Source organism: Chrysoperla carnea, chromosome 5 (assembly GCF_905475395.1).
Source record: "Chrysoperla carnea chromosome 5, inChrCarn1.1, whole genome shotgun sequence".
Classification (NCBI taxonomy): domain Eukaryota; kingdom Metazoa; phylum Arthropoda; class Insecta; order Neuroptera; family Chrysopidae; genus Chrysoperla; species Chrysoperla carnea.
This window is the reverse complement of record NC_058341.1, coordinates 15,934,704-15,959,265: the sequence shown is the minus strand read 5'-3', so window position 1 is coordinate 15,959,265 and position 24,562 is coordinate 15,934,704. Positions and strand designations below refer to the sequence as shown.

Below are 24,562 nucleotides of genomic sequence, written 5' to 3'. Positions count from 1 at the left end.
TCTATAACTTCCTCCCTCCTTAAATGAAAACGAAAATTTTGAATTTTCAAATTTTTCATCTAATAATAAAACAATGATTATTAATTATTATTTTTTAAATGAATCAAATTTAAGGTATTTGTTCTGCGAACAATTAATTCTCTTGAATTTATAGAGAATTTTCTTCGGACACGCCAAACCTAGATAATCTGATCTGCATAAAAAATTGTTAAATAATCACGTTCCCTAAAAAATGCTTGAAATTGGGGCGAATTTGTTAAAAGAAGTTTTTTTGTAGCTTTTATTTTGTTAATGTTTTTGTCCATTTTTTCTCGAATTAAAATCGAGAAACAATTATTTGACTCGGGTTCCTAAAAATTTGATACATGCGGTGTATAAATATTAATTCATGATATTGGATCATGAGACGTAATATGTGACATCCATTTCAGAGCGGGAGTTTTGATTTCTTCTACGAAAAAAGGGCGATCCGGCGAAATTTTAGTATTAATGATTTCAGAGAACAACTACCTTTATAATAAGTAACTTCTTGCACTTCCTGCTTAGATGGGTATAAATTTGAATTTTCAATTTTTTATATTTTAATGTGACAATAAAAAAATGTGTATTTAAAAATAATTTGTTTAATTAAAAAAAAATTCTAATAAAATAATGTGCTTTTTTTTTTAATCGTAAGAATTTAAAAATATTGTGATTTAAATAGAAATAAACAATTTTTTTTTTTTTTGATTAATTAATTTTCAAAATTGCATGTGTTTTTTGTTGACAAGAAATTTTGATCAATTAATTTTTGTGCTAAAATTCATTCAAGTCCAATTACTTTAGTCAAATAAATCAAAATTTTGAATAAATTTTTGTAAATTTTCTTTTTATATATATTGCTTTGATTCCTATTTTTAAAGGTTCTTTTAAATCCAATGCAAGAAATTGCGTTCGCATGAAGGTTTTTAAAACCTTAATCGTGAATAAAGATAACTCAAAGATATTGTATTGATTTTAAAAAAGCCTTTTTTATAAGGATGAGTTTAAAATTAAATCCAAAACGAGATTGTTTTCGACAACCTTTTTTTTTCTTTTTGTTTTAAGAGATTTTAGGCTCATCCTACTTAACCAATAAACAATAGACATGCACAAATAAAAGATGTATATTTTTCTCCTGAATAAATTGTATTATTTTCCGGGGTGTTCTAGAAATATTTGTTAAAATCGAACAACCCACAATTGTATTTTTTTTCTAAATTATATATATATTATTTTTTTTCATAAATAAAGATTAATTATTTTGTAAACTTGACATTTGTATGGAAATTATCGAACCTAAAAAAAAGACTGAATACAAAATTTTTGCAGCTCTATATTTACTGATCTGTCTTACTACATGTTATGAAACAAACTTAAATTTTCTGGCCTTATCAATTTTATGTTAAAATACCATGTAGGTACTGAAAATCTTTAATCATCTATTTTTATACTAACGTTTATCTATTAGGAGAGTAAAACTATTGCCTTTTAAGAGACGCGTGAAATAGAACACCATATTTAAAAGAATTTTCGTAGATATAAAACAGTTTTTATACTTGAGGCATATTTATCATCATAATTATTCCCCGGAAAAATATGGCTCATTGCGAAAGTGTCAGTTTTTAAACCTTTTTTAAAATTGATGTATGGATACTCTTCTAAATAGATAAGCATTAGGGTTCAGCAACATAATTCTTCAAGCGATGTAAAACTCTGACGTTGAGTCAAAACAAAAAGAAGCCACATTTTCTTTAATGTCATAGACCACAACATGTGTCTTCCACATCAATAAAACCGTTACTGTACGTCTAAATGAAGCTGATCCCTTAATTTGATACAGTCTTTTTTTGATTAAAATTTACGAGTAAACTGAATAAAATATTTTTTTTTTTTTAAATTTCTTCCATTGAATTCAAATTGCCACATTATATTGAGAAAAATTGTGAAAATAATAAACATTTTCTCGGTTGTTTTTACGTAACAAACATTCCATAAAATAATTTAGTGCTAAAAATAATATTTATATCATTATTATTTTCTTATTTTTAATAAATAAAATGAAAAATTACCATTTATGTATATATTTTTTTAAAACACCTTTATAAATCTTACTTTTCAGCTATTCAAATTAAAAAGAGCATTTATGTGGGCTGTATTATGTATTTTGTTAAAATATACCCCTTCAGGACCCATAATATTAAGCTAAAAAACATTTTTTTTTTATAAATAAATAAAAATCGTTATATATTTTTCATTTTCTTTTATTTTTTAAATTTCCTATCCTATTTTTTGTTTCAGACAAAATTATAAATTAATTATTTAGTAAAGGTAAGTATTAATTTAATTGTGTATTTATCAATAAGCTGGCTGGCTGTGTGGGTATAGCACTTGCCTGTGAAACGAAGGTACGCTGGGTCTTATACTGGTGTGGTTATCATTTTTACTTTTAAATTAAATTTTTCATGATGTTAAAAATTTCCTACTCTTTTTTTAGTTTAAATTATATATATAACCCGCCCCATTGCTATAAATAACGTCAGTTATACATATGTCATAAATCACAATTCTGTCAGGAGGTGGGAATTTAAATAATCATAAATGTCTCATTCTTTAAAGATCATACATATTCTTTATTAATTATTCTATTATTTAGTAAAGATAAGTAACTATTAAGTTAAATATATCGTTACATATATATAGGCCAGGTAGCTGTGTGGGTATGGCACTTGCCTATGAAACCAAGGTATGATGGTTCGTACCCTGGTGCGAATTTTCCACTCTTTTTACAATTTAAATTATATATATATTTTTTCTAACCCATTTTTTCTTTCAGAACAAAATTATTAAGTAAAGGTAAGTAATAAGTTAATTATAACATTATACATCACGTAGCAAACCAGGTAGCAAAATACATCACGTGCCATCTATGGTAAACATATTGAACTAACTTTTAATTTCGACAGAAGTGACATCTATGGTAAACTTGTTGAAGTAACTATTAATTTCGATTGTAATGCCATCTATGATAATCCTATTGAACTGACTATTAATTTCGGTGACAGTGAATCTATAGTAAACCTGTTGAACTAACTATTAATTTCGATTGTAATGCCATCTATGGTAATCCTGTTGAACTGACTATTAATTTCGGTGACAGTGCCATCTATGGTAAACCTGTTGAACTAAAATTAATTTCGATGTTGGTGCTATCGATGAAATCGATGCAAAAGATAAAAGATATAGAATATAGGTAGGAAAAAATATAGAATATTAGTAATTAAACCAGAAAAATTGATAAAAAGGATATTTTATTATATTCACATATTTGTACATATTTCACCTAAAATAAATATGAATGAATAATAATGGTGAGATGAAATTAACTATATGGAATTATGTGCAAGTAATTCGTAAATAGTTTTTATGTATTTTGATTTCATTTAAATAAAGTTGAAAACTCAAACCCTGTTTTTATTTTATTTTTCCCCATCTCTCTGTAGCTATACAATATTATTTCAGTTAAAAATAGGTGAGTATTTCGAACTTCACGATAGGTAAGTATTTCGTTTGCCATTTTTTTTTTTGTAATAATACTACTCAAAATTTTCCGAAAATGAGTTTTACTTTTTGTTATAATTTAAGAAAGTCGAAAATATCAATATAATTATTTATTAATACGAATAACAGAGCCCTAATGGTATAATGGTTAGCGTATCTGACTTCGAATAAATAATCCCTTGGTTCGAAACTAGGTGAGGACATATATTAAAAAAAGTTCATTAAATCTTTTAAGCAAATTATGATTTTTATTTTCATTTTTTTTTCAAATTTCCACCACAACATGTTTGCCTAGTACAAATGATGAAAAAATTAGTTTTTTTTCGTTCAAAAACTTCAATTTTTTTCACATTTCTACTAGGAGAACATCATGGGCGAACGGAATAAGTAGTACCTGATAGTAAGGTAATTGTTGTCACCTCGTAAGTCAGAAAGTTAGTGGTCTGCACACCCGTGTTTGGTGAGTGTGACCACTAGTGGGCAGACCAATAACTTTCTGCCAAAATAAAATTTTAGACTTTCGGGGTGAAAACACTTACTCATCTTTCTCCTTATCAGGAACTACTAATTCCCACTTATGTTCTCCTAGTACAAATGTTGAAAAAATTGAAAATTTTTTCGAAATTATATTATTTTTTGAATATAAAATTAAACTGACCAATTATTTATATTAGCTGACCAATTATCAGCGAATGCTTCCCGATCGCGCATAGATCGAGTTTTTTCAATCTTTAATAAAAAATTTTCTGATGCTGACCAATTAATGAGACCAACTGACCTTTTATGACCAATTTCTGACCTTTCAGATGATATAATTGGTCAATCGAAATTCCGCACATGAGGTGCTAAGATCGCGGAGCTAAAGTTGCTTTTTTGTTGTAAATGCTAAAATTTATTAAGTTAAATGAAATTTTTATAAGATTTTGAAATAGGAGAACATGTTATTTCACAAAAAAAGGAAAAAAGTAATTATGTTAGTCATAAAGCAATCTTAAAAAAAATTATTCGCAACAATGCTATATGCGAACCGAGGTACTCTATAATCGGAGGCGACAGAGCTAACCACTACTCCACCAATGACATATTTTGTAAATCAATAATGTAATATAAATTTGTTTTCTTAAACTTAGTACTTATTTTCTTTATCTCACCTTTCTTATTAAACTTACTCATTCCGTATTTCGCTTTACTTACCTCTTTCCAATAAACTTACCTATAAATGAATAATTGTAGTTATATTTTATTAAAAATGTAGGTTCTGTTTGATATTCCTGAAATCTATGTAAAGGATAATAGATAAAGGTAGGTATAATATTAAATAATAATAATTAAACCATAAAAATTGATAAAAAGGATATTTTATTTTATTTTATATATTTGTACATATTTCACCTTAAATAAATATGAATGAATAATAATGATTATTTTATACAGTATAAAATCAATTTTTGTTAAAAAATAATCCGAGCAATGCTAGATACGAACCGACGTATTCCTTAACCGGAGGCGCCTGAGCTAGCCACTACTCTACCTTGGACATATTAAATTTATCAATAATGTAATATACATACCTTTTACAATAATGTAATATACATACCTCTTCACAAAAATATGAAAACTACATAAAAATGACTGTCCGACAAGAATTTCTTTAGTTTCTATCAAATTATGCTCACGAACTATGAATTTCTGAAAATAATAAAATTACTATAATAAAAACACCAAATTTATTTTAAATATAGTTTAATAATAATAATAGATCAGCTTATATTTTATTATAAAGATTACAATAATTAGCTACATAAAAATAAAGTATATAAACCTATTTATTTTGGAATTAATTTTTGTATTTTTTTGAAAGCTTAAATATGTATAGTTTTTTTTTAATTTATTTTTGTTTAAATTTTCAAGAAATTGTATATCAAGTTATTTTTAAGGTAGTTAATAAGTATATTTCAGAAAAAATGTGGCTTTAAAGCACTGCAGCGCTGTGTGTGTGATTTTTTACTTTAGTAGTTTTGATAATATAAAAATTTAAGTTTTTTATTTATTTTATACAACGTCCCTTATCAATAAGAACAGTAGTTTAGTTTTTTTAGGAGTAGTTTGTTTTTTTTGAAGAGAAATATATTATTTTTGAATATACTTTTTTTTATATACTTCTAAATATACATATTTGCTTTAAGTACCAGAAAAATTGATCAAAATTAAGGTTATTCCGGAAGAAAAAATTACTTTTCATTTGAAATTAATACACATTTTTTCTAGGATTTAAGAATATAAGGATAATAATTCGTATCGTCTAGGTCGTGCTTAATAACTTTAACCTGCCCGGAAATTTTCATATTCGGAGACTTTTTCTTCAAGAAGCTCGGAAAATTTGTTATTACAAGCTTAAAATTGATGAATATCGGTTAATGATGCTATTTAAATAAAAAGATACTGAATAAAAAATTTAAAAATCATTTTGTTTGACATTCGAAAAAACGCCAAACCTGTTCTTCGTCCAACACCCTGGAAATTACAATTTTCTGAGTTTTGGATGACAGACACTCGGCTCTCTTGAATGTCCGATAAAATGATTCAATTATCTTCTTATATGAATGTCATCTTCAACTTACCAATCAATTTTAATTTTTTTTCTGGGTCCCAAGAAATAATTTTCGGATTTGAACACTAATGTAGAGAAAAATAGGTGTTAGGACTGTTCTTGATTACCAAGCGAGAGAAGAGACAAAGGCCGGTCGGAATAACAACTTGTCTGCTTGAAGATACACGCTTAAATATCCAGCAATGAAACATCATTACGGTGAAAGCAATAAAATTGAATCGATCCAATATTCTGCGATTACCAAGGGTTTGTCACTACCTGATTATTATAAAATTAGCATTTAACAATAGACTAAATGTTAGCATTAAATAAAACTTCAATTGAAAATAATTTGTTATTTTCCAGAATAAACCAATTTTTCTTGTACTATTTTGGAATTTTTTTATCTAGGAATAATACTTTTACAAACAAAATTATTATAAAAAAATGATTGACAGAATAAATTATTACAAAATGATGAAATATAATAATTAAAAAAGTAGCTGCGTTATTTTAAACTTACAAATTAAATTAAATATTGGTAAATACACAAAAATAGTTCAATACTGATGACACATAGTTTAGAATCAATGAAGTTATGAAATTCATCAAACAATTTGTTTAATTTTCGAAGAACACCAGCGATTTTGTTACGAATTTCCGAAAGTAGTGTTTATTACAAGATATTCTTCGAGTTAGAAAATATTACAACTGATAAAATATTTGTTTAACCCTTCAGAACGGCTGGTAGAGAGATTCTCTCACGCTTATTTTATGAGAATGCTTGGATAAGGTCTTAATTCTTCCGGATAATCAAATACTGAACGTTTTTATTAATACAAATGCCTGCTTCTTGGCCGATAAAGCGCTCGGTAATCAAACAGAGCGATCTCGAGCCATCTAGCACACCATATGTCGAAATTTTATCTTTTCTGGGAAAAATTGGTTACCGATATATGGGGATGTTAAATGTCTTAAACATTATTTTGAGACTGGGGACCCGAAGACCATTAGACGAAGTAATACGAAAATTTCTCAATCTTGAACGTTGGGATTTTAATAAAAGTGACGTTTCGAAGATGCAATGAAATTTTACTTTGCAAAAATCTATTTTAATGCTAGTCGTAATACTCTCATTTCGAATAATAACTCTTTTTTAACTTAAATAGCGTTCTTGATAATTCAGAAATAACCATCTTCATTGATCCGACTAACACGGGGAGTACAAAAAAATGACAAAATACTTTGTATGGTAATTTATGGAAGGGAGAAAAATCAAATTAACATTAGAAAGTTAGAAAATATCATTTTTTTTCTTTCATATCGATTGTATTTTTTTCAATTATATAAAATTATTATTTTATTAATTTTTATGTAATTTTTTTTTTCGTTTTAATAATTTTCAATTATTAAATTTTCTTTGTTTTTTGTTAAATATATTTTAAAGTGTCTTTTTTTTTATATAGGCAAAGATTTTTTGTTATTTTTACTTCAGCTATGATGTACATAATATAAATTAAAAGACTAATTAAAGGTATCCATGGAATGTGTTTATGGAATGACATGAGACGGGGGTACCATCTTTGTACCGTAGATAGCACACTTTATTTTCTGTATAAATAACATTGATTAATTGACAGATTGTGTTTTGTTTTAATGAGCGAATTTTATATAATTATGTGGAAGATTTAGCACCAACGAAAAAGAAATTTATTCGGCGCCGTAAAATCAAATAATCTAGATCTAGGATATCTAGAGCCAGAAATAGGACAATTATAATCAAAGTCACACTATTCAACTTTTATTTACGAGTTGATTGAGTGTTATTAATACATTTTCTTAAGTTTAGAACCTAAAAGGTAAATTTTTGATAATAATCTAAAAATCAACGCATAGCATTTAGTCGAAAATATCAAAATATATAGGATAGGTTATGCCCGTGCGCACGACACGCAAATACTGTACATCAATTTGTTTCTAACACATTTACAGGATCCATTTTTGAATAATCGAAAATGCATTGATGGTCAGGACGTCAAAAATTCACTCAAAGTACTCGATATTCGAAATGAAGATGCGTTTCCAAATGTCCACAAAATGCTTTGCGTTCTGAAAGTTTTGCCTGTGCTAATAGCAACGAATGAACGTCCCTTTTCAACTTAGCATCGTCTCATAAGATCGAAAATGTCTGAAGATCGACTAAGTGGTTTAGCTACGCCCAATTTACATCGCGGTGTAGAGATCAATGCGCACGGAGTTTTGTAGTTTTTTCTTCAGATTTAACTAGAAAAATAGTGACTGAATATCATATTTTGGACGTAATAAAATGATCTCTTACTCGAAAAAAGAGTTTCTTGTTTTTATTGACATTTACTTTATGACCTAACGTGGTGAATAAAAATTTGAGCCCCTCTCCCTTGGATAATTTTTGCCCACGGACATGTGATGGGCAAAATTAAGCCGTGCTTCCCGACCCATATTTCGGAATGATAACATAATATAAAAATATTCCACAACTTCACATAAAATTCGCTCTTACAATATTTTAGTACCATTATACAATAAAAAATACTTACCAAACCTTATTTTTAAACAGGATGATTATCAAAAAACTCATCCATCTCGGTTTTTTTTCTAGTATTAGGGTTAAATCTATGATTTTTTTAACAATATTTTCTGTTATATTATGTAAACCATAGTAGGTTTTTTTTGTTTTCGCTTAGTGCAATATTTTTAATTAGGTTAGTTTTTTGTTTTGATATGCTATCTATCTAAGACAATGAAAAATATTTTCTTTTAGATTCTTTTTAAAATTGCTTACAAAAGAATAACAGATAAATGAAACAAAACAATGCTACACAGCGTTCTTGCATTAAATATCTCCTCTCTACTTTGGAACAAAGGTGCAGTTAAGTTCTATGCTGAATGGTTTACTGATCCACTTAGGACTTCGTCGTAGCAACCGAGACAACGTTGGTTACAATCGTAATAACGATAAGTGGATCAGATGGTTAAACTGTTCTTAAAATTAGAATTGAGATACAGAAAATTTTTTGAAAGGGCAATATACATTTTAAATTAGAATCTAATAATTTTGTAGGTTTTTTGCTCCAACTTTCTAGTTTTTTTCGTTGTCTACTAGATATTGACGAATTGCTCCGGGATATTACCCTTCGTATAAGTTTTTTGGAAAAATTTCAGAAACTACACGCAAAATTGTCAAATGGATTTGATTTTTGAATTTTTTGGGTCAAAATTACACTAGAACATGATTTTTATCAAAATTGAGAACAACAAACTTTTCTAACTTTATTCAATTTTCTTAAGGAGTACGTACCCCTTTGTAAAACTTGAGAAAATCACTAAAAGTTTTTTTGTTTCGGAATTGGATGAAACTTGCTAAATAGAGTAATTTTGACCTAAAAAATACAAGAATCTGATGGATTTAACGATTAAGTGGGTAGTTTTTGAGATATCACCTAAAATCCTGTTCGAAATGCTTTTGTTTTGCGTGATTCTAGAGATATCTAGAAAAGTACTCATCAAATGAGCTACATTTTTTTGTCTTTGGGTCTTAATTTTTCTTAATACATAATGCAGTAAATTCCTGGACCATTTCTTTCCGAATCCTCGTTTGAGTCTAGAAATAACGGACTTATGTTTGATTTAAGGGGTTTAAAAAATTGAATAAGCAAAGTTTGCTTCAAAACAGTAACCTGCAACTTTGCTAGCTTCAATATTTAAGAATTTCAGCTTAGAACTTACTGTGCCTTGGAATAACATTATTTATAAAAAGTAAAACTTAACAAAAATTTATATTTTATATAGGAAAATGGCTTTTCTTTTTTTTTTCGAAGTATTTGAGAAGTATCATTTTTTTTGTTATCTAAATTTTTTAATATATTTTTTTTAAACAATTTGAATTAGTTTAGAGGAAGGCAAAACATATGTTGCAACAATGTACGTGGAGGTTTGACATCTATTTGCAAGACACTCATATCATCTGTAACATCATCGTAATCGGGACCATCGTCCGGAAAATTGGGTGCTGGCGGTGGTGGCGGTAAGGGTGTATCAAACATAGGAGGTGCCATTAGCGGTGACACTGATGGTGGATTTAACGGTGTTGCTGCAAATGAGGGGGCCATATTGTGCGGTGTTATCGGTGTCATATATGGTGGTGAATTTGATTGAACTAAATATGATGGTGTAATTGATGATGGTGTTGATAAAGGAGTTGTTATAAATGGTGGTGGTGGAGCACCTGGAGGACCACGATAATGTAGCGGACAGGCGTGTTGTCACACACAATCCTCCAATGACATTAATAATGGATTTACATATTCAAATCCTTCGAATTCTGACTGATCGATCTTTTCAATTACTCGCCTGAAATATTAAAAATAATATTGTAATTATTCCTTAAAATTTTCATTAAATTTAATTAAAAGTGTCCTAAAATTATCGCACTACAGGCGCTGAGTGATATAAAGGAAAAACATCTAAGAAGATAGTTCCTGCGTAGTTTTTGAAATCGATGTATCCTCAACGAGATAGAGTTTCGTTTATTATCTCTTGTAATTTTGAGAATTTATCGATTATTATGAATTGCCTTTAAGCATATTTTTCATAGATTACAAATTTTTGGTCGATTTCATTAGAGCTGGGCCAAGTTTATGTGCATTTACCGATGCATATCTCCAAAATAAAAAACAATTTAAGTGAAATTATTCTTTGAAGGGCTTCGTTTAACTCTGTGCTTATTAGCTTTGTTTGCAAAGAAATTTTCTTCTTAGAATTTTGATCCTCTACATCTCTATCGGCTCTATATGTTTTTAATGAGATAGTTTTGGACACCTTGTATTCAAATGCAGAGAGGGTTTAATTCAGAAAATTTAGAATCTTTGTAATAACCGTTTTTTGAAAGTGAATTTTTATTTAGCCACGGAGGGATCTGCCATTTAGTGTTTTTTATCGTTACACCTGTACTTTTGCGTCATATAAGATAAGACATACATGAATATTTCAAATCAAAAATATGTTCCTTCTGATTAGATTTCACAGAAGTCGAACGAAAAAATAATTTTATGTTAAATTTTGCTAAAATTCATAATTATTGTTTTTTGGATTCGAGGGGGAATACCTTATGGTAGATTTGTTTCTGGTAAAAAAACCCCATCTGTGAGTAAAATTATAAAAAAAGAATTGGAAAAAATAGGAACGTTTAGCAAACAAATTTGAAATTCTAAGCAGCTAAGGTAAAAATAATGGAAAGTGTACGAAAATAAATTAAATCAATGCCGAATTCAAAGTTTCCAAAAAAATCGAAAAAACTTTAAAAGTAATTCGGCATTGACTTTTTTAATCAAACCAAAAGTGTATATTTGTTGTTTTAAATAAATTGAACATTTTTCGAAATTTTGAATACCTATATTTGTAAAAAAATAAAATAAAATTTGTTAAACTAATTAATACATACGGATCATCCGGGGTAAGATGCACAGGTTCATCAGTAAACTCAGGTGGGAAGTTTGATAAATCTCGATCAGAATCCATTTTTGGTTTGTATGGAGGTGTTACCTGCTTCTGCTCTAGCTATAATAAAAAATATAAAAAGCCATGCTATAGCATTAGGATGCTTGCTAATATTCTATTTTTCTTTTGTTTTAGCGATTTACTCAATTTTCATGTCTCAATCTTTATTTTCCACTCTTCTCAAAATTTGAGATTTTTTGTTTCATAATATGCAGAATCCAAAAATGAGCCATTCGTGGTCAGATTTAATTTGCAATTTGTAGACATCTTTGATGATGCGTCAGAATAATCTTAATTAAACTGAATGAGCCCATTATTAATAGTTATATAGGTTGTTTAAAAAGATTGACACATAAAAATTACTCTCACTAAAATATCGTTCATATAAAATTTTAGAATTTGTAAAAAAAATGAACAAAAATTGGATGGAAACAAAAAAACGATGCTCTTTCACTCTAAACGAAAGCAAGCAACTATATGTAAGTTCAAAAAATGTAATATTGCTTTAAATTTGTATAAATAGAAGCCGAGCAGGAAAGTTTTTGTTTTGGGTTGTTGCTCCCATATTATATTTATGTGGAGCAACTTACGGATCATCTGGAGTTAATTCGACTGGTTCACGTGTAAATTGTGGGTCAAAATTCTTCACTATTAACAGTGTATCATCTTTAACTTCTTCCTCAATAGGCATGTATGGTGGAGGTACCTGCTTTTGACGTAACTACAACAAGTTTTCCAAGCTCAAATAATTTTTGATTTTTTTTATTGGTTTAAAAACAAAAGTAAAAATTGTTTTGTTTTTTTATGTGATAATATAAGAAAAATGTTTTGAAAATTAATTAAACGTACCATTTCCCAATCAACGGATTTGAAGAACGGATGATTTACAATATCCATAAATGCTTTTTCTCTATGACATCCTAGACGATCGGCTGGATTTTTATTAAGGAAGCCCTTAAGTACTGAAGCTGCTTTTACACTTAGTGATCTTGGAATTCGAATAGTTTTTTCTAATATAACCTGGAAAATGCGTACAAATTTAATACGTAAATGTAATAATTAATTTTTTTATCGATAATTACCTGGAATAAATAATCTTCAGTATTTTGATCAGGATTTTCTGAGGCACCAGCTATATCAAACGGTGATCGACCCGCTAACATTTCATATAATAATACACCTAAAGCCCACCAATCTACACTAAAACCATAATCTTCACCTCGTAATATTTCTGGTGCAATATAATTAGGTGTACCACAAAATGTGGATGTTGTATCACCAGGTCGAATACCTTCTTTGCACATTCCTAAAAACAAAAAATTCAATAAAGTGAGAACAGTTAAAAATGAGTGGTTTCTACAGGGGAAGACAAATGAAATGATTTAGTTTTTAAGATAAGGAGTCATATATTCTTAGGAGCATTAACACCTTTGCTAAATTCAGAACTGAGACCTAGAGTTCTGTGATTATTGATATCGTGGCGAGAATTCTCTTAGAGACAGTGCTTGATAAATCCATATCGGCCACTGCTTAGGAAATTACATATGTCTAAGGTCATTCAGTAGGGGAAAGTGTTATATAATGATGACTCATAGTAAAATGATCCTTATAAATTTTTTCTTAATGGGATTATTAGGACACTTTCTCCTACTTGCGATTAGGATAAAAAAAAGTATTGAAAACGTACCATAATCTGTCAATTTAATATGTCCTTCGTGATCCAATAATACGTTATCCAATTTTAAATCTCTATAAATAATTCCTTTATCATGGAGAAAATTCAATGCTAAACTAATTTCCGCAGCATAAAATCGTGCATGTTCTTCAGGTAAACGTCGTTGCCGTTGCATGTGAAACATTAAATCACCACCTCGTACAAATTCAATAACAAAAAACAAGCGACTTGGTGTTTGGAAACACGAATGTAAACCAACTAAAAATGGATGATTTGATGCTGTCTCAAAAACATGTTTCTCCGTTTGTACCCAATCAATATCCTCATCGTCAGTGACCAACGCTTTCTTTATCACTTTCATAGCATAGATTCGTCGTGTTTTCTTCAATTCAACCATTAATACTTTCGCATAGCTGCCACGTCCAATCACCCGAATTAAATCGAAATCAATTAAGGAATATTGTCGTTGTGTCCCCGGTTCCAATTCACTGTCGTTCTGTTTGGATGGATCTTCAACCGCAACCGATTCGCCGGTAATATCTGGCGGTGGTGCTGGGAATTCTTTTAAATCTGGGAGTAATTCTGTGTTCGGTGTGCCCAACGTGGATTGAGCTTCACCATTATGTTCGTCACGAACGATTGGCTCGATTTGTTCGTTTGTACACGGTTTTTGCACGAGTTTGTGACATTTTTTATGGACAAGCAATTTGCATTGTATACATTTGAAACCTTGTCGACCCAGCCCCCAAATACGGTCTTGACAGAATGCACAAAATGCCCGTCGGTTGAATCGTTTCGCTTGAAATATATGCCCATTCACACGATATAATTTACGCCATCGTCGTGCTCCACGTCTATAAATACTCCCTGAAAACAAAAACAAACCAAAATTAAAATATCTATTCTAAAACTTCCTGGATCGCTGAATACGAATTTGAAAGTTTATTTAATGAAAAAGTGAGTGCCTTTTCTTGCCAAATGTAGATTTTTTTTACAGTACTCGATTCACGGCAACTAAATTTTTGGTTTGAAAAAGTGAAGCAGTCCTAGGTGTGTATAATTTTTAAACCCCCTGTGATAATGCGTCAGCTGATATTTTAATAGACATATCTTATCCAATATCTCGAAAACGGTTAATGGTTATTTTAGAAGCTATACATTCTGAATATGACGTTCGGATGTATCCTCCAAAATTTAAAGGAACCTAGGTCTCTCTGAGGATGAAAAGAGTACTTACTTTGGTTAGAAACAAAAGTACGAAGTTGTTGATACTCAATTTTTCGATTTTTTGATCATTTTAGGATAAATAGTAATTCTAAATTCGTATTCAGCGAATTCGAAAAGATATTCTGAAATAAAATTATTAGTGTTTGTAGTGATTTATTGTGAAGCTAACTTTATTTCGGCCATTTATAATTGAACACTATAAAAATATTCATTATAGCCTTATTTGGAATTGCAAAGAAAAATGTTGGCATTTTGAATGAAATGTCTCACCGAAACATGATAAATGTTGCATTTTATATATAAAAGAAATCCATTTTAACATAATTTTATTAACTCAAATTATAATTTTGAGTTAAATGTTATTTGATTAATTTGTTTAAAAATAATAAATATTTTGTCCAGCTAGTAAAACTTATTTATGAAATAAATAAATATTGTTATGCAATATTATCATTATTTATTGTTATTTCATAAAATTCATCGTGATTGATTGAACCTTACAAAGTGTACCATATAAAACTTTCGAACGAATTTTAAAGTAGTACAAAAATTGTTTTCTTATAAAATTTTTGTACAGTTTCCAGAAAATTGATAGTTTTAATTCTTAATATAAAATGAAGCAAATTAAATAAACTATGTTTGAAATATTGCGATGTATCGTCATTTATTAAACCTCTTTCAGAAAAGATTATTGTTTCTTGAACAGGGACTTTAAAATTAATAAAATATAATGAAAAGTAACACTTTTTGAGATATCCGGTTCTGTAAAAGAAAATTGAATTCGTATATCCCCCCTCTTGCGCGATAAAATTATAATATCATATAGGAATATCATTTTTAGTCAGACAAATGATTACGAAAGTCGAAATTAATTAGATTTTAATAAAGAATGTTTGATTTTCATATCATGGAAATTAAATGGATCGAAATAAGTTACTATTCGTTTATAATATTCAAACAATAATTCATTTACATCTGTAAACACAAATAGATCAGAAATAGATTGCATAAATAGTAGGATAAATAGATGTTCTATGCATTTATGGCATATACATCATTATATAGAATCGAAACATTTATTAAAATTGATTTTCTATATTTAAAACATTCCAGTTCTCTGCATAAAATTTTCAAATATCATATTACAATTTTGTCGACATAAAGATGGTTACTACAAAGACTTATTAGAAAATTTGAGAAAGATCTTCGCTTGTGGCAACGTTTTCGTCAAGGTCAAATTTTTGTTTCGAGTTTTTAAAATTTTCTTAAGGGGAACTACTTTTATTTGGGTATATTTTTTCAAGCCATTAGGGACATTATTGTGAATAAGAAGGATAATTTTTAATGGTAATTGTTATTTCTATTCACACTCCTGTGTGCATACCGGCCTACAGTGGGTTAAACCTCCTTTGGCTTTGGAATGCTACAAATATTAAAAATAAACTACACATATGAATTTAAACTAAACATGTTTATCTAATTCACATTCAATTAGTAATTAATAACTCATTTAGATTTATACGTATACCGTTATTTTATTTAAAGGGTTCATGTTACAATTTATATATGGATGTGATATCTGGTTCTGTATAACTGTATGTGTGTGGTCAATCAAATCGTGTTTGCTCAATTACGAGCGAACAAACGAGTAGTTTATTTATTACATACATTTGTGATTTAAATAATTTATATTAATTATTGTTACTCAGTGCCGGATTAACACATACCGGGGTCCCTAGACTATAACATTCTCTAGGGCCAGTATGCTTCGGTATCCTTGGATCTTGGATTCAAGGTTTCAAAAATGAATGTCCTTCTCTACTGATTGAGACTTTAAACATTCGAATTAAAACAGACTTATAAAATAGACAAGTATATAATCAAAAATTGAACTTACTATCTTCACCCTGACAGGGCATTCCTGGTGCGGCTGGAACATTTGGAAAAACTGTAACAAAAAAGAAAATCAAAGTTAATATCAAATTTTTCCAAAAACAATTTAACATTTTTTAAAAGTAAATACAAAGCCTACACTTAAAAATATATAATAAATAAAATTAAAATTAAAAAAATACATTATCGTATATATAATTCAATTTTCTTTCGCTTTTTTTACTTTATTTTCATGTAAGTAGGCACTATGTACGCAAAAAAATAAAATCAATTACATTATACAAAAAATAATGTCTAGAGGTGTTTTTTATTCCTGAGTGTAATTTGTCTATACAAAGAGGGTGTCTCACGAATACAGTTCACTTTTGGTTTAGACTAAAAATTCGCCAAAAAGTAATCTTTGTTTATTGTTTTTTCGTAAACTAAACAGTGAATTTCTATTTAGGCTCAAAGCACTTTTTTAATTTACTTATTTACATATATATAGTTTTGCTTGCAAAGTTACTTTTTATAGCAAAAACGTGAACTAGATATTTTGAAAAATGTCGTCTAAATAGTATGGATTCCTATCCTTTACATGTTAAATATCGACAACTTTGGAAATTTACAGCTGCTAATATAGACAATAGTCAAGAAATACACTCTGCATTAATTTTGCGGGATACCCTGTCAAAAAAATATTTTTTTTTTATAATATAAATTTAATCTCCAAAGTGTGTGTATTTATGTACTTGCTATAAGCGTTTTTTATTTGACGTAAATAAATGTACAATGTGTTCCAGTAGATATTGTTTGAGGAAATTGCACGGACAGTTTCCAGGCCGTTAAGATTAATATAATAGGGGATCGGACAAAATTTTTTTTATTACTTCAGATGAAGAATTCTTACATCACGAATAGAAAAGTGAAGTCGATTTTGAAAAATCTTTACTAGTATGCAAGATAAAAACGTTTAAAATTCCTAATTAAACAAAGAGGAAGATACATAACAGGTTGGCTGATAAGTCCCCGGTCTGACACATAAATGGCGTCGCTAGTATTAAATGCATATTATTTTTATATAGTACCAACCTTCAAATGATTCGTGTCAAAATTTGACGTCTGTAAGTCAATTAGTTTGTGAGATAGAGCGTCTTTTGTGAAGCAACTTTTGTTATTGTGAAAAAAATGGAAAAAAAGGAATTTCGTGTTTTGATAAAATACTGTTTTCTGAAGGGAAAAAATACAGTGGAAGCAAAAACTTGGCTTGATAATGAGTTTCCGGACTCTGTATTTTTTCCCTTCAGAAAACAGTATTTTATCAAAACACGAAATTCCATTTTTTCCATTTTTTTCACAATAACAAAAGTTGCTTCACAAAAGACGCTCTATCTCACAAACTAATTGACTTACAGACGTCAAATTTTGACACGAATCATTTGAAGGTTGGTACTATATAAAAATAATATGCATTTAATACTAGCGACGCCATCTATGTGTCAGACCGGGGACTTATCAGCCAATCTATTACTAGTGACGTCATACGGGTAACGCCCTAGAGATTACATATAAAACTTTGTTTTGCTAAAAGAAGATGGAAAACCTGTAAATGCAATCTTTGATTGCTTATAACTTCTTCGTTTTTTAATCAATTTTAATTTCACTTACAAATTTTGTCATGGTATTAAATCTTGTTTTACATTTTTACATTTTTATGGGTAATATGGATAATTCGACATCAGGATTATTCCCTATTCTCAATCCATCTATATATTCAGCGACTGATGAAAAAAATTTAAACCTTTTACTATGGCTTTACTTGACGCAAGGGAAAATGATTTTCTTAATAGTCATATCCGGCGTACATTTTTTGAAGTTATTTTCAACAAGTAAAAATTTGTGTACACGTTGTCTTGACATCCTTAGGAAGCTGAATAATATCGAACAAGATCAATTTTTGAAATCCGAGTGATATTTCTCATGAAACATCCTACACAAAAAAGATAATAAAAAAATAAAACGCGTAAAAACGGAATGGTAGAGGAGAGTTAAATTTTTTTTTTGTATTAAATAAATAATCGCACTCACATATTCCATGCGATTATAGTAATACTTTAAAAAACATAACGTTATAAACATATATAATAAAATCTATAAGTATTTTTAAAAAAAAAATATTGAAAAATGTTTCTCTTCAATTTATTAATTTTTAATTTTTTTTAGTTCCAGATTGTCATACTGAGGTGATATAATTCTTAAGATGCATGTCTAGATAATACCTACTTATTTAGGCTCATGAGAAGAATTTAAAGATTAAATATTATATTTTAAAGTGTTATTAATAACATGCAGTTACAAAAAATATCGAAAATTTTGCGACATGACTAAATATACATTTTCTGTTTAAGAATAAGCCTTGCTGCTTATAAAAGAAATTGCCAAATTTCCGTTTAGAAGCAGACAAGCAAAATAAAATCTCTAGTATTTCGTTTTTGATATGTGAGAATCAAAAATTAGAAAGGTTTCGGAATAGTAGCCAAAACAGGTACGAAAGTGGTATTCATTTCTTTAAGAGATTATTAATATACTTATCTTATTAATATTTTAATTAATTTTGAGGAACTAAATCATTTACTCATTTTAAAGTTGTTTTAATTACTCATTTTAAAAGTGTCATCACAACCTCTTCTGTTGGGTGAATCCTAATGGGTTTCATGATGCTCTTTTAATTTTTCTCGGTGTTCTCACCAGTTTGCTTTGATGACTAAAAACTAATCGAAAACATTTCCTGTTGTTTTGAGAGCTGAATAGTTTAAGCTAGTTTTTATTTTGAAACATTTACGAAAAGGTTTTTACTGAAAAAATTTCTTGATAGAATACATAGCTTCAAATACATTATTACACAATTTGCATGCATTTTGAGTTTTGGAATTTCTGAATCAATGATGTACAAGTACATCATACAAGTAAAATTTACAAAACTTTAAAAATACCCGACAAATTTTTCGGGTGCGGAACCTCAAACTTGTACATGAAACATATCTAAGAACATTCTTTTTCCTTAGAGCCTTCTCCAAACTGAACCAATTTTGATTATCATGGCCTATTTTTTAGTTGTTTCGGGTACGGAATCCCAAACTCGCTCTTCGCACTTGAAACATAGCTAAGAACACTCTCCATTAAATTACCGTTCAAACAAAACAAAAAAAATCAGAATCGGTACATCCGTTTAGGCGCTACGATGCCACTGACAGACAGATAGACACACACACACATAGTGATCTATCTTATAATATCCCTTTTTTTGATTCGGGGGTTAATAAAATGTATAAAAGTAAGAATAAAACACGTTGTATTGTTGCTAGGTGAAAAGAAGTGAAGTGGATGGTAATTAAATTAGCATCAAATAACAATAACAAAAAGAGAAATACAAGATAATTTAATCTTACTGATTTAATAATATTTACATCATCATTATGTTAGAATACATTACCATATCGTGTTTTATGATGGAATACTTTACAAATAAACAAATTTTAAATAAATAATCACAGAATTAATCAAAATATAATATGAATTATTTATTATAGGGTAAAGTGTAGTAACTTGCTGATAATGTATCTTGGACCATCTTTCAGGTTTTTTGATATTGGTATCTAATTATATGAAGACAAAGTTTACTGATCAAAAGGCAAGCAAAATGTGCTTTTGTTTTCATGTAAAATACAAATAAAACTTTCATTTGTACTGTTTAAAGTTGACTTATTTGTTTTCTATTTCAAATCACTTCTGATTTTTGAATCATTGAAAGTTGAGGAGGTTAAGTTGTTAAAGTTTAACGCACAGTCATTTTATATTAGTTACACCTCTACATTACTGTGTTTTTCTAATGCGAGACTTTTGAGGCTTACCATAGAAATGAGTAGTAATTTGTTAATATGTTTTCCCATTTAATGTAAAATATAATTAAGTTCCAAATATTTTAATCAAGTTAATTAACAATATATACATATAATAATATATGGGCCATCAGTCATAATCATCTTTCAATAAAATGTTTAATACTGTATTATAAATTGTTTTCCATAAAGAGTGTCTAAAGTTTAAACTTAAATTCAATGACTTATGTGGGAGATATTATTAATTTTTTTTTTTACTTGAAAATTGTATTTTAGGCCATTTTGTGTGATTCGTATGATCAGACAAATGGGGGCAGTCACTGGTTAGTGTCATGTAGTTAATATTGGCCAAAACTCATGGAGCAACGCATGATGCAAAGTTTTTTCAAAACGAATGCTCAGTTTCAGCTAACTGTCTATAACAGTTGTCTATAGACAGTCACTGGTTAGCGTCATGTATAGTTAATATTGGCCAAAACTCATGGAGCAACGCATGATGCAAACTTTTTTCAAAACGAATGCTCAGTTTCAGCTAACTGTCTATAACGTGATTTATCTCAAATCGTAAATGTAAGTTGACTATTCATACTTGGTAACAAATATTAAATCAATCAGACAATATCGCACGTCAGCGAAACGTAAGGATCCAGTGTCCTTAAAAATAAACACAAACAATATCATAGATGATACCGTCCAAATCCAACTCATATCCAACTTATTAAACACTCTTAATGGAAGACCTATTATTATGGTGTCATTAACTAAAATATTTCAAATTTTCAATTAATATACAGAGAGTGTATACGGAATAAGAATTAATAGCAAACAAAGCAACAAACAGCGAACATATCTATGATGATGATATAATGTTAATTACCATTATCATTATTGATTGATGAAGTAAATTAAATTTAGAGGATAAATATATTTAGTGCAAGATAATTAATTGGCAAAATATTGTGTAAGATATGGCACGTCAAAAATTATATGAACCCTAAGTTTCTGCCGTGTGGTAACTAAGCTCCTGAGTTTGAATTGATGTGCGGCCTTTTTCTCTCATAGGACACATAGGTTTATGGCAGAGCGACAATTTTCGAAATTGAGGAATAGGGAAGTACAAATAAAATAAGTAAAATTGGAAAAAAATTTTTGCTCCTTACCAAATAAGCTTACAGACGGACAGAATCTTAGTAATAGGAATCCGTTGGTTACCCTTCGGGTACAGAACCCTAACAAATAATAGCCACTTCTTCGTACCGTAAAATACGAGCTGGGACTTTTTGCTCGGATTTATAAATTCGAAGGTGTCTTGTAGAAGAATAATTAACGATGATAATAGTTACTAATCTGCACGGTATAAAATCATTGCTAATCTGAACATTGTACAGTCTCTATTTTTCTTATTATTTCATCTCATTAAATGAAAATGAGATGAAATTTTATGAGATATGCATATGCATGTAGACTATTCACCTAGCGGCATTGTCTAACGCTAGTTATAGTATATATACATAGTACAGTAATTATGGTAAAACATACAAATACAATATATAAAAATGAGATGATAGTAAACCCACCGAAAAAATGTAAAATTATATTACACAATCGCCCGAGGCCCTCGCCCTTTGAGACATTCTTTACTTGCTCCCGAAGTGTGTACGACGGATGCGGAAAGTGACAACTTTCTTCTTTTTTCACTTTGACACAGTGGGCAGTAAGTTGACCGTTTCCGCACGGAGGTGAGAAAATATATACGTTTATCTTTTATGAATTTTCATAGTTGAGGGAGGGGGATAATTGATTGAATTGTTGTTAAATCGAAAATAATAAAGTAACTGGCAATGAGTGAAAACGTTGACTAAAGATTTTAGACGAATATCAGCAAAGTTTCCATTATAAAAACTGTATTTAAGGCAGCGAATATCCGCGAAGTAGCAATTACTCGTTGAACTATTTCAAGCTGTTTAAGTACATCAGAGAAAACTCGAATTGATAATCAAAGAATGATCTACTAATGTTTGTAAGTCTTCTCATAGCAAGAACTGCATAGTGCCAGAGGATCTGCCTTTACGTTTCCTTCTAATAAGGGATAATCCTGATGTCGATTTGGCTATATTACCCATTAAAATGTAAAACTTGACTTGATACCATGACAAAATTTCAAAGTGAAATTAAAATTGATTAAAAAACGAATAAGTTATAAGCAATCAAAGATTGCATTCAAAGGTTGACTATCTATCTCCTTTTAGCAAAACAAACCAGTTAGAAACTACTTTGCAACCAATCGATTGCCGTGGTTATTTGCATTATTTGATTATCATTTTTAATGACAAATTAATGTTAAAATACTGCTTTGCAACCCAAAGTTGTATTAATTTAAGAAGGCTCTAACAGGACATCGAGCATGGAATATTGAAGAAAATTATTCATAGATATTATTTGGATACGAAAGACTAGATATAATATGTAGGTACTTTATACGTATATATAGAAAACCAAAACCTCATTATACATTGTGCATCGACCATACCAAACGAACGAATCATTGTGAGATTTGCGCGTCTATTATCTCGCGGACGTGCTAAATTAGTTTGCAACCACACCTTCTATTTGTTTTGTGAAAATGTATGTATGTGTGTAACAGTAGTTGTTAACTATTAGCATTTAATTGCGATGGGTTCAAATAAATGATTCTAATTACAAGAATATAATCAGGGAATAAAAATTATTGATTTTTTTTTTTGTGTATGTAGGGGATAATTTACGGAACTCCTGACCAATAGGCTTGTTGGTTATTTTTTTTATCATTTCAGGTGAAGAATTCTTAATACACGGGCAGAAAAGTGAAGGTTAGTGGGTGGCGTCATTGTCCGATATCACCAACTTTGTTTTGCTAAAAGCTTATAACTTCTTCATTTTTAATCAATTTTAATTTCACTTTCAAATTTTGTCATGATATCAAGTCAAATTCGGCATCAGGCAACTACCGTATTTACTTACGTCCTGCGGTTTTCATTACTTTATCTCAACGGTAATTATATTAATTTATAAATACAAAATTTCTACCGATCGAAATACAAGAGGAAAGCAGACAAAAAAGCGGAAAATACAAAACACGATTATTTATTATTTTTCGTAATTTTATAATTATATAAATCTTAATGGCTTTAAGGAGAGTTCAAAGTCTATCAACTCAGTTCTTTATGAAGCAAATGTTTTCGCCAATCCACATAAGGATGCATTCCAATTTGTAAAATCATTCATAATTACCCATTATTAATTCTAACATCCTATCCTCGTATGATAACGACATGTTTGTATATTAATGACATCTTTTACCACCTTTATAGAATAAGATGTGGTTGGTATCATATATTCCTTTTGTTTGATTTCACACTTTCTATGTTCAACATAGAATTAAATGTGTTCGAATATAAACATGTCATAGTTATCAAGGCAAATATGATCTAGTTTTAGTCTGTTTTTGTGGTTTATGTATTATGTGTCCATTTGTAAAAATACAGGAATGAAAATAAAAGAAAAGAGAAATTTACTATGCACAATGTAATATGTATGCGAAAAACCTAATGGATCACTCTGTAATTATCGTAAAGGCCGATTTAATGAGTAGTTTTCGAGGCATTTTCGAAATTGTTTTAAAATATAAAATTTTTGTACATAATTTTACCGTTGTCCCACGACCAAGAGGAAAGTTTTTATAAAAGGTGTCCTTTTTAAAAAAATTGCGAAAATTAGTAAAATTTTCAAAATTTTTTGCCAAAAAAAAAACTAAAGATTTGTGAACCTATTACTCATAACTTCACTAAATATTAACTTTAAAATCGAAAAAGAAAAAACGTTATAATCAAATGTAAAAACGACTATTTTCGATTATTTTTTCAAATTTTCTCGACACCTACGCATCCAAATCGGACTTACCAGACGTCCATCGATAGGTTTTTTTTTGGGGATCTTTTGAGATCCCCATTTAATTTTTTTGCATTGCACGTCAACTTCTTTTTTTAATCGTAAAAAACCGTTTTTTTATTTTTGCGAATTTTTTCGGTTAATTTAGCCGTAGACAAAAAACGCTATGTTTCTTGGCTTGTTTTGTTCTATAACAACGTATTTTTGTCATCCGTTCTGTAGACTAATTGGATTAAATTTTTAAATTAATATTTAATA

General features: G+C 29.0%; 1 protein-coding gene across 2 annotated transcripts in view; it reads right to left on the bottom strand.

The window, feature by feature from the left end:
• Positions 1 to 9,573: 9,573 nt before the first annotated feature.
• The window catches only part of LOC123299555 (atypical protein kinase C), a 143,984-nt gene continuing 128,995 nt past the window's right edge, over positions 9,574 to 24,562 (bottom strand). Inside the window, exons 3-8 of one of the 2 annotated variants that reach the window (XM_044881780.1) lie at positions 16,504 to 16,554; positions 13,392 to 14,246; positions 12,787 to 13,010; positions 12,554 to 12,724; positions 12,295 to 12,425; positions 9,574 to 10,558 (exon numbers count right to left, since the gene is read on the bottom strand). In XM_044881780.1, coding sequence (XP_044737715.1) covers positions 10,471 to 10,558; positions 12,295 to 12,425; positions 12,554 to 12,724; positions 12,787 to 13,010; positions 13,392 to 14,246; positions 16,504 to 16,554 — 1,520 coding nt within the window. In that variant the 3' untranslated portion in view covers positions 9,574 to 10,470. Of the gene's footprint in view, positions 10,559 to 11,648; positions 11,765 to 12,294; positions 12,426 to 12,553; positions 12,725 to 12,786; positions 13,011 to 13,391; positions 14,247 to 16,503; positions 16,555 to 24,562 lie in introns of both variants that reach the window. The other variant, XM_044881779.1, reaches the window with a different exon arrangement.